Source organism: Acanthochromis polyacanthus, chromosome 14, assembly GCF_021347895.1.
Source record: "Acanthochromis polyacanthus isolate Apoly-LR-REF ecotype Palm Island chromosome 14, KAUST_Apoly_ChrSc, whole genome shotgun sequence".
Lineage (NCBI taxonomy): Eukaryota > Metazoa > Chordata > Actinopteri > Pomacentridae > Acanthochromis > Acanthochromis polyacanthus.
The window spans coordinates 30,722,124-30,734,002 of record NC_067126.1 but is presented as its reverse complement, the minus strand read 5'-3'; the positions used below and the strand labels follow the sequence as shown (position 1 = coordinate 30,734,002).

The window sequence follows — 11,879 nt, the reverse complement described above, 5'->3', positions numbered from 1 at the left end:
GACGCTTTTATTAAAAGGAAGTACAAAACAACATTGCAGTCTTTTGATGGGCTGCAATTTATTTCTAACTAAATTAATGGACTCAGGGGTGGTGTTGTTACTTTATTTGTTTTTCTTTGCCGGGATGTAAACTTGGATACGTTAAAGCTGAAAGGCCCATCAGAGCTGTGGAGGGAAGGTAAACTGGATCAGAGAAACGCCCCACTTTTCCAGCTCAGCGTGGCGATGCAGCAGCGTCTGTGATGTGCAGAGAAAAAGTTGGCAGAGTTGTAGACAGAGTCGGCGTGGAAGTAATGTATATGTGACTGTATGTAGCATAAAGAGGGGGAGAGAAGAGGGGAAACTACACTGGATGGATGGTCTGCGTAAAGGAAGGCGCGTATCGGAGCGGAATTATGGATCATTTATCCAAACAACATCTGTTTGCGGCGCTCTGCAACTGAGGCTACCTTCGTGAAGACTGATGGAAGCTGGCTTCGAAAACCGACTGCATTCATGGTGAGGGGAACAGTTTTTCACCTCCGTCAGAAACAAGAAGGAAAAAACGTTTCATACGGCTAAAAAAACCTGATGACCTCATGTGGGATTCGCCCAGATTTCACTGTTTGCATCACCACAAAGCAGCAGGTTAGGCTGGATGTGTTAGTGTGCAAAGGTTTCACTAAAATGAAATGTTCTTTTTGTTTGTGTCTGACTAGTCCGAGGGATTTTGTTAAACCAATGAGCTTAGTCATGGACGATCATGGATCCCAGTCCCATCCAAGGAGCTCTGGTCTGAGGTGAGTACAACAGTCATTTGGATCACCAGCTGTAATAAGTGTTTTTATTTGTCAGTGAGGGGAAAAAAGCGTCCAAACAATCTCTTTTTGCTGCAAGTATTCATGCATTTTATAGCTGATCCACACCTCAGTGAATCTGTAGAATTATAAAACAAAAATGTGTGGAAAAGGGACTCAAAAAGCCACTTTTTTCCATTGTGCACAACTATAATATCACATTCCTGCACCTTCTGACTGTTCACAACAACTGGCAGCCACGCCACCAGCTGCTATCTCATCCATTTCAGACATGAGCATAATGCCATCTTTGTAAACATACGTGCATCTGCAACTTTCAAACCAGCATTCCTCTCACTGTGTACATCTCAGCCAAATCGCAGTTGTTGCAGATGCTTCAACCTTTGAACTCCCCTCATTTCCTGCCCTCTGAGTTCTACTGAGAAATTGCCTTGACCATATGTAGAGGTCATGGGAACTATTTTGTAGGCAAAACATCCAGCCTCCTGTGTCCCCGTGATGAGCCCGGAGGATTAGTTTTTTTTTTCCCTTGTGGAAATCGCGCATTTACTGAGCTTCAACCCGATATCCTCCACAAGTAATGATTCGTCATGTCCAATATTCAAAGCAAATTGCAGTGAAGAAGTGCTGCGAGTATGTGACACGGTGGAATTTCCCATCAGTTGTGCTTCGTGGACTTGGAGATGATGTCAGCTGCTAGTATTCCAGCGGTTGGAATCATTAAAAGGGAGAGAGTGAGTTTCCAGAGCTTTTTTACAGTCCTGCTCACCCTTTTGGCATTCGTAGGCGATCTGCCGAGATTTTGAGATTTAAATTAGAGGTGAGATGGAGAATTTGAGCGTATGATAGTTTCCAACGCAGCGCTCCATGGTAGCTGTGCAAAGTTTCCAGCCCTGCTCTGCCTCCTTGCATACTGCAATTTCCCTTTTTGCAAAAATAGCATTCAGGCACATTATATACAGTTTACTGAAAAAGCAAACAAAACAACCCTCCTGCTGAGACTTGCATTCATATTTCATAAGTATTGTGTAACGTGAGAGCACAGCCACACTCCCTGGCAGTGGGGAGTAGCAGACTACCTAAATCTCTCTGTGGTTTGACTATTATTTGGAAAAGTAAACCACACTCTGCCATAAGCTGCTGGGGTGTGGAGGGAAGACATATGTTCTCCGACTTATTTCTGGCTTGTTGTATTTGGGGCGAAGAAACCTGCTGCTTCTCACTTTTTCAAATGCAGTCGAATGTGAAGATTTTATTTGACCCCTGAAGCTATGCTACATTTGTTATCCAAATAATGCTCCTGCCAGAATCACTGAGCTGCTTTCAGGCAGAGATGTTGCTAGCACACTAGTACACATATCTGCTGCATTATTTAACATTAGGTAGTGTTAGCGGCGCTGCAGATGGATGCTTCTTTCTTGCTGTAGTTTTTTATTGGAAAAACTACTCTCTTGAGCAGCTGTGTTTTTAATGTAGTAATGACAGTGATTGTATCTGAATGACACTGGTAATCGTGCAGCATCATTTCTTCCAGTATTCCAGCAGTGCGCCGCTTGGAGCTGGCCCTGCTAATTGGACACACCTTAAACCATGATCTCACATGGCTGGCTTTCCTCAGGGCAGAATGTGGAATTAGTTAAGGTATTGTGAATCCCCACAGCTGTTTCCTTGATGTGCAGGCAGTCCAAGGGCACAGCTGCTCACATGAGCGTACACATGAAGAGTATGGCAAGATTGACCGCTCGAGCCCAGATGCACCAAAAATGTGGGCATGTGGAGTCGAAGCGGCGGCAAAAGTCAAGGTAGAGAAAACGCAGAGCCCCAAGTAGACCGAAGCAGTTTTTGTTTTCTCCTTGAACTTACCCCCAAAGACAATAAGGCTGTTTTCATTTAGGAAAATATATCATTTTGTCTACAGATGCTCGGTGTTCACAAAGCAAGATAAAGGGTGTCATTCAAAGATGTCCGCCTACTGGATGTCATAAAGCTGGAGGTGAAGTCAGCATCGAGGCCCTGCAAGCCAAACAGCTAGTGTGTGTTTGAATGCTGAGATGTTTTATCTCATTGGATGCTTTCTGCCTCACAGGGCTAAAACAGACAAAATGGCTAAGATCCAGGGAACAGGCAATAATGGGTCGTCTTTGTTACCACACTGAAGCCAACGCACTGACCGTAAATACCAGGGAACACTTCTTAATGGGTGCTAATGAATATTAAAAATGGGATATTATATAAAATTTTCTTTTCATCTTCAATGTAGAGATTCTGGTTGTGTTTACATATAATACTGATGTTGTTCGCAGCAGCCTGTTTAAATAAATTTGCTGCACAGATCATGACTGTACGCCGGCTAAACAGGCTGGAGGACTTGGCCCCTCTTTGTTTCTGTTATGCACTTTTCCAGGGCATAACAGTTGGATGCCTCCCACTCTCAGCCTGTCTAGCATTCAGGGTGACCTCACATGAATTAGGCCTTTGTGTGCTCTCAAAAGGAACTCTTACATATCTGCAATCACAGTCAGACATTTGACGTGACAAAAGAACAAATTGCCTTGATTTGCTTGACCTTCATTATCAGTGTTTGTCTTGTTTAGATGAGATATTTACGGGCCAAAAAAAAGCAGCCCAGCCAGCCACAACTGGCACAGTCCTGTTGTATTTATTCAGCCAATGATAGATGATAAATCAAAGCTTTAACTGGTATCAGGACAGTAAAGGGCTGGTATAAAATGTGAAGTATAAAGTCGCACACCATATCTAGCCATTTTCACTGTGCTTATGACGATCGAGGCACTAGTTCCTGTGTTGCATTTTGCATAATAGGAGACTGTGAGTGAAGTGATACAGTGAACCTTATCAGTTCATAACATAGAGTGTAGCAAGCTAATGAACCGTGGCGTGACACAAACAAACAGCAGCCGGCAGTTTCACTGAGGGCATCAACCCTGACAGCGACCATCAGTAAGTAAAAGAGTGTTTTGTATTGAAGATCCAGACAGTTTGTGTTTTCCAGCTGTATTTCTGAGCGAGGTGCTGATTCTGTAGAAACTCCATTTAAACATAAGGATTTAATTCATGCTGTATGGTGGAGCAGAACTCCATAAAGCTTGTAGCTGTTGTTTCTGGTTAGAAATAGACCCCTTAGTGTTCTTTCCAGACAGAGAAAAGTCAAAGTAAAGGTGCAGAAGTTCCTCCTCAGACTGTGACATTGAAAGATTAGCATAGTTTTGCTGCGCTCGCCTTGAGTCTGCTTGTAAAAAATGGGTGTAACCCGGGTGACACTAAAAATGAAATGAAGCTTTCTGTTTGGATTCCACTCCTCGAGGCCTGTGCATCATTGAATGAGCTGTTTACTTTATTAGTAATTAAATAAATGTGTGTGTCTTCGCAGGGAATCGTTGCGCAGATTCACTTTTGAAACCTCAGTTCATGTGATCGGTGAAAGATGGGACGCTGCTGGTTTGCCTTTGAAAGATGCCCCTCAGCAGACAATGCTGCATTGTTTCAGATGAAAGGACACAGTGTGATAGTTATAATTATGACTCAAGGGGAAAGCTTTCTCCCTCGCTGAGTTATTTTATCTAAATGTTGGTCTCGCTTTGAAAAGCACGCATTCGGCCAAGTCACCAGAGACTGGAGTGATAATTACTCGACCTTATCTTTTTTCTGTGCAGTTTCAGAGTAGGACTGTGTCGGCCTATTATGTGAGTGGAAAAGAATTCCTGAAGACCCAGGCAACTTCTTATAAGTCTTAACAGCTTTTCTCAAGTTAAATTATTTGTGCATAAACATACCACCGCATGTGTTTTTTCCTTTATATTTGGTACACTTTCTTTGCACAGTAAAGTTTGTTATGGTGAAATGCTCACAGTGAAGATAAGGTAATGTACCATAGCTGACCCCAGTTCACGGACTGGAATGATGTCGAAAAATCGCACTGAATGATCTCAAATCTTACTATCTAAATGGTTGACAGGCATACTAACATGCTCTGGCTCCACTATAGTATTAAACACTACAGAACAAGCATTCTGCTACAAGTCTGAGCATCACAGGAGGAACATTATTAAGTGAAAATGGGCTTGAGCACAACAGCCGGATATTCCTTAGTACTGCACTGACAAGCTAATATTGTCACAAGGTTGGTCTCTAGATCATCGTTAGCAGTCGACCTAATGATTTTAAGGACACCCTAAGAGTCTGACTTTGACCAGTCCCCCTGTTAGAAAGTGCTGTGGGAAAAAGTTTTTGTTTTTCCTTCAATAACAAACGATACTCACAGGAGGTGGGAAGTTCTCATAGGGTCCCTGCGCTCTTTTTCGTCCTAATCTCTTTCCATCCCACACTGCTTATGAAGTAATGGCCTTTCCAGACCCCCTTTAAAAAGCTTGTGTTTACTGTGAGTGACCTCTCACCAAATTACCAGCTGTGGATCTGGCCCTGTGTTTTGTCTTTCCTCAGGAACCTCCTCCCCCAACGCTGCGCCTCTGAAACTTTATTTTTTCAAATAGTGACAAATGACGCAATCGGCATAGCATTGTAAAGATAATTTAAGACAAAACAGTGCGAGTCGTTAGCTGATGCATATAAAATGGTGTTACGATGAACAAGGAGGAGGATAAGTGTAGGTATGGTGATGTGGAATAAAGGGGGAGAGAGGGAAATAAGGTGAGAGGTTTTAAGCAAAAAGGGGGCAGGAGAAGATTAAATTCCTTGCTTGCATACACCAAGCACACAGGTTTGTCATTCACCTCAGTGAACGAATAGGAAGTGATCCATTTGTCTTGGAAAATCCTACACTCGATGTCCACTTTTTTCTTTGTTGACAAAGACGTCTTGCTGTTGAGCGTGTCAGGGCCAGCAGAAAAGCAGGTGAAACTCCAATAGACAAAACGCCACCTACAGACCTGGATTCAGTATTGCCGCCGTCTGCTGTGAGTGCCGAGTGGCGGTGCTGCGTCACGCTGTCTGCTCCGAATAAGACGGAGCGCCCCTAGCAGACAATATGGGAACTGCAGTTTGATCAAACAAATGCAGTAGTAATGTAGGTCAGAATTTTTTGATATTGTAGATCTATTCCACGGGCTGGGTCGTACCCCCTGGCGGTCCGGTACAGGTCCGCGGACCGTACGTGAGACCCCTCCGCGCACAGGTTGAGAGTATTACTTGTAATGTATACTGTGACACCCCGACCTAGAAAGTAGCTGCATTACTTCAAAGTTGAACAGCGAGGGTATTTACTCTGATGCAGGCGTGTCAAACATGCGGCCCACGGGCCAAAGCCTGCCCTTCAGGGGGTCCAATCATGCCCTTAAAGTGTACAAAGTACAGAGAAGACATTAACTGCAGATTGTAAATTTGTCAAACTATAAATTTAAAATAAATTCCAGACCATGACAAGTTTTGATCATAAAGTAAAATACTAGATTGCTCACTGTTCCTTTGCTGTTTCGTGTCTCATTTCATGTAAAATTTTGTCTTGTTTTTTTTTTTTTGCCTGCACCTTTCAGAGTGGCCTTTGATTGTGGGCAGTCTAAGGCACACCTGTGCACTAATGATGGTGTCTAATCAGCATCTTGATATGGCACACCTGTGAGGTGGGATGGATTATCTCAGCAAAGGAGAAGTGCTCACTATCACAGATTTAGACAGATTTGTGAACAATATTTGAGAGAAATGGTGATATTGTGTATGTGGAAAAAAGTTTTAGATCTTTGAGTTCATCTCATAAAAAATGAGAGCAAAAACTAAAGTGTTGCATTTATATTTTTGTTGAGTGTAGGATATTATGCTGTGCTTTTACTGGTGCGGCCCACTGGAGATCAAATTGGGCTGAATTTAGCCCCTGAAGTAAAATGAGTTTGACACTCCTGCTCTAATGTAACATTTAAAACAGTTTAGTTTTGCTATATTAAAAATAGAGGACCCACAGTAGGAATAAGATTTAAATGTTTTTTTTTTTATAACTTAATATGTTCAACTTTGTTTTTAATGAGAGACTCAGGCTACCTGGAGGACACCAAATGTCCATAGATAAGCTCTACAATGATTTACAGACAGTTTCTTTCTGCTTCTTTTTGCTGGAGGATTTCAGTTGTGTTGCCTTTCTCTATAAAATATAGCCCAGGGGTATTTTATTGGATTCAAGTCAGACAACACCCGTGGCCAGGTCATGATTTTCACTCTTTTCTTCCTTTAGAAGCTCTTGTGTAATTTTTACAGTGTGCTTTGGATCGCTATTATGCTGGAATATTTTTTTCTGCCAAGCTTTTGCAGACTGGGAATCATTTTGTCAGTCAGTATTTGGTATCCACAGCAGTTCATGGTGCCATCTAGAAATATGATCTTTCCAACGCTTTAGTGCTCACGCAGCCCCGTATCATCACACTTCCACCTCCGTGCTTCACTGTTGGAACAATGCATTCACTGTGGTAGTCTGGACCAGGTTCACACCAAGATGCTGAAATTTATTTTGGTCTTGTCTCACATTAATTATCACTTGTCCTTTCCTTCGTTTAAGTGAAGCTTAATTATGCAGTTTAGTACCGAAGGGCAAGCAAGTTTCTTTCTTATTTCTTCTATGGCACCTCAAGACTAATGAATCTGTCACAGAAATCCCTACATCAGTTCTCAAAGTCTTGCTTGACTGTTCAGATGACTATTTCGGAGGTGGATTGTGAAAGTAGCACACTTTGTGTTGCATCATTTTAGCAGGACAGCCACCGTGGCTTTGATTAGTGGTAATGTGGCTCATTCTGTACCTCCTAATTACTGTGTTTTGAATTATTTTTAGCTGCTCACCAACCTTCCTGTATCTCTCTCCATTTTTGTAAAGTCACGCAGCAGATGTTTTAATTCCTCTGACATTTGTTTTCCCAGTGGAACCATAATGCAGAAATACAGATAGACACAGCCCATAGGACCCAAACTGAGGAAGTTCTGTGTGAGTGATCACAAGTGCATTTACTTTCGTTGCATTGAGTTTAAACTTTGGGGTCTCTGTTTTCAATATAGTGTCTCTAAAGTATCTGTTTTAAATCTTGGAACTAATACAGTTTTTGAGAGGTGATGCAATTTGAAATCATTTGACGTTTAAGTGATCTTGCACATTTGGTTGTAGACGATACATGCAGAAAAACTGAATCAGAATCGGCTTTGCGAGGATAAATGATAATTGCGTCAAACAAATTCCGAGGGAGCGCGGTGCCAAGGCCACAATCTGCGGCGCCATCTTGCAACAAAAAGAGAACAAATGAACAAATAGTAATGAAAAATGATGTCAAATGTCGTAATAGTTGAGACAGATTTCCACATTTTGTGAAACCGATCCAAGACTGATAATTCAGTTTACTCCTCCCCTCCAGCCTGCTTCTCACTTCTATCTCCAATCACCACCCAGCCTCCTTATCAGCTGGTGGTATTTGGTGTTTGTAGAATGGGTTGCGCATTCTGAGGGGAAAGTGTAGGATAAGGAACTGATAAGGAACTGGCAGTGAGCGCTTATTTCACAATGAAAAGTCAAAATTATTGCTTCCGTACCACACAGAGTATAGAGTTTCCTAAACAAAGCCACAGATTTCCAACAGGCACCAAATCTGCAGAAAAGAGTTTCCACACTGTAGCTAAAAATGTTCAGTCCAGTAAGTAGGTATCTTTAAAAGTCACATTGAAAAAGGCTTAAAAGGAATACATTTGATTTTAGAATGCTGTGGTAATCGTAGCAATCACATTTAATATTTCAACTGTGTGATCTTGTGTAATTGTTGGCAAATTTTACATGTCATGTTTTATTCTTGAATGCAGACAATTAAATGAAATCTAAATGTGAGCTTTCTCAGTGTACACACACAGCAAAACTACTCACTGCTAGGAAATGTTGCCTCACGTCTTTGTTCACCAGAATCACTGTCATTATTGTTACCAACAAGTCCTCTAACATGGTTTTGGAATGAGTCAGTCTTCAGGAGTAAGGTGTGGTTTTGAACACTTGGCAGTTTGTTTTGTTTTTTCATAATGAAACACAAACACAGGACACCTACCTGATTTCAATTAAGGAGTGGGGAGGAAGCCAAGATGATTTTAACCCTGTGAGAAAACAATACAGGTTGTTCGTTTGCTTTGATAATTCCATCACTGCAAGCATGAGTAGAGTTAAAGCTCATCCGTGATTAAAACGCATGATAGTTCAGCGTATTTACTCAGGGCTTTGTCTAAGTCCTGAGCCACTGTTGTGAGTCTGCTGCTCCACTGGCCCCACCCTCAGGTTCACGTCTGCACAGGGAGGCAAAGCTGCTTACCTTCCTGCTCATGACCACGGGGGCAGTGCAACCAACACACTGCACGCTGGGGCTTTCAGAGACGCAGCAAGAGGGCCCGACGGGATTTAGGTAGAGGAGACAGATTTCTGATGTCACAGCTTTGGGCGTGGCATTAAGGTGGGCCCTTTAAAGCTGTACAGTTAGAGTTAAGTCGTGCCGGACTACTCATGGGACATACCCAGCAGAATGGGAATTATTTGAGCGGGAACGATCTGACGTAAAGAGGTAAGAGCGTGTGGAATGATTGTTGGCAAATAGAGGAGAAACAGGTTGGCCACCTGCTTTCCAAATGTCTGGTTCTCATTATGTTTATGTTATTATCTTTACTGCACAGCCCTGCTGGCACCTCTTAAACTGCTGGAGAGGACTTTGAGATACTTTCTTGGACTAATATTTTGCATTCGGACGGATGACTGCCTATGTGTTCTGACTTGAAATGCAGGGTGTGTTGGTTTTGCTCCACTGCGGCATGTTTGAGCCTGTATATTTGACTGTGTAGATATCTGGTGGGCTAAGTAGGTGTTTTGGTCATTGAAGCATTGAATTAGCCCTCTTGGGTTTTTAAAAAATGATCAGGGTGTTGTCTGAGAATGTGACTGAGTCGAAGGTCTTCTGTGAAAAAAAAACAAAACTTACTGTTAGTCTGCACATGAACCCACCGTTCCCCAAGGGGCCGTCCTGCTACCAGCAGCTGCAAGCATACCTCAGTAGGCATTTTTACTAATCCTTCATCTTCTCAGAACCTCAAAGCAAAACTGCGTCGCTGACAGTGTGTGGGCTCTGATCTGGTTTCTCCTCTGAACCGCTTGTCGTTTGATTTCGGTTCAGGATCCAACAGTTTTAATTGATTGGGTGGAAAAAAAATTCACAGAAGTGATGGAAATGTTTCTGGTAAAAGTAATACCACCTGGAACAAAGTGTAATGGAATGTAGGGAATTTGGATATCCTTTTGTTCAGCTGGTTGTCTCCTGCTGATGTTCAGGTTGTTGTTGTTTTTTTCATTTTTGATTACTTCTAGCAACTTGCATATATATTTCCACCGTTTCTCAAACCTCTGTCTTCCCCTGTCTCTCTGTCAGTCTCTCTTTTTCACACATAAGCATGGAAACATTTCAAGTATTTTTACACGAGAAGAAGCATCTGGATGTCATTCTGTTATTCTTTTTGTCAGCAGACGTCATTCAGTTGACCTAATCAAGCAGATACGATGCTACGTTTACCAAGACCGCTTATTATTTGTTTGATTTCGAAACATTTCTCACGTTACATCACATCTTCCTACAACATGTGGAGTAGAAAAGAGAAGTCTTCCCACATTCAAACCACAAATCAGCTGTTAAGTTAAAAACAGTCAGTTTAGCAAAGCACCCTGGCATATTTATTTATCACAACACATAGTTGATTTAATCTGTTTCCACTACAGAAGTTCGCAAGATTATCTCATGACAAGATGCAAGAAATGGCCCAATGACAACAGGCCTATTATTTCCTGGTAGTCTGTGATCGCGTCTGTCAAGCATGCGCTCTGGTATTGAATGGGCTTGTTTGTGAGTGCCAGACCTCCCAGGGAAACCCTGTGAATGAGGCATCAGCACAGTCAAGCTTCGACATGTCTCCTCTCATTCAGCAACACATCAGCACAGGCCTGGATGGCAAAAACAAACCAGCCTGTGTGTTTGTGTCTGTCACCTGCTCGAGGTGTCTCGACAAAAATTGCCGATGGCACAGCTGTATAAACTGGGATGACCCTGAACTTGAGTCATGGCTAATGTGTACTTTTCCATGCTAATTTGTTGATCGCTTCTGTTCGGGGCATTGCATTGAACGTGGCATGTTTTAAATAAATCCACTTAAAAGGCTCAGTTTTAGAGCGCTGGTAAGGTTCATGGAAAAACGAATGGTTTAGACAGGCTTTAGGAGGATTGCCAAACAATCAGACCCGTGAAATCAGGACTTTGTACCCAGTAGAGAACCCAGTGTCTGCTTTCGCTAGTCTTGCTGTTGAAATGTGCAGGGAATTCATGTCATTCAGTGATATATGTGCACCAGTATGTGACTGCATGTTATTTTTTATCTAATATGCCCCTCCTTGCTGCTCTACATTTTTGGGTCTTGATCAGATTAGTATTAAAGGAGCAGTCAGATTAAACAGCAGCTACAGATATTTAGATTTATACAAAGGCAATGAAGACACAACTAAATGTAAAATTTACTGGAGTTACATGTTGTTTAAACTGCCACACACATTCTTGTCAGTTTGGAAAGGTTTTTACTAATGCAGGGGGCATTGATCAGGCATGATTGAAATGGACAAAGATCGTCTGTGTGGTTTAGCTGCTGGTGATTTTCAGATTCTGGAAGAAAAAAATAAGATTATGAAGCTTTGCCAAAAGCAGATTACACTTTGAAACTTTGCACTACATTGATTGATGTAGTTGAAATCTAAACAATTGGTATGTGGTTTGAAGACATTCACATTTTTGGCCTAATCATCACTTTAACAGATTTAACAATCTCATCATCTCCAGCTCCAGAACTGCTGTTGACTGGTGTTTCTGGTTAAAGGGTAAATCGCTTAATTCTGTAACCCCTTTGTTTCCCATTAATTACTCAAACTGGACACCTACAGACTGTAAAATAAATGAAATTTGGTCATTGTGGGTGCTAATTCCCTGAATCCAGATGGTGATCAGTGCATCGTCAGGATCATGAGTGTGCAGCCCTTTCCCATTTTCCTCTGATGTCTACTTTTTATTCGCCAGA

At 42.0% G+C, this 11,879-nt stretch overlaps 1 protein-coding gene across 3 annotated transcripts in view; it reads left to right on the top strand.

Annotated features, from left to right (window-relative positions):
- The first annotated feature begins 234 nt into the window (after positions 1-234).
- Positions 235-11,879, top strand: part of cobll1b (cordon-bleu WH2 repeat protein-like 1b) — a 28,037-nt gene continuing 16,392 nt past the window's right edge. The window contains exons 1-2 of one of the 3 annotated variants that reach the window (XM_022218278.2): positions 235-498; positions 699-779. In XM_022218278.2, coding sequence (XP_022073970.2) covers positions 464-498; positions 699-779 — 116 coding nt within the window. In that variant the 5' untranslated portion in view covers positions 235-463. Of the gene's footprint in view, positions 499-698; positions 780-9,195; positions 9,341-11,879 lie in introns of those variants that run through there. The other 2 variants (XM_022218285.2, XM_051959189.1) reach the window with 2 other exon arrangements.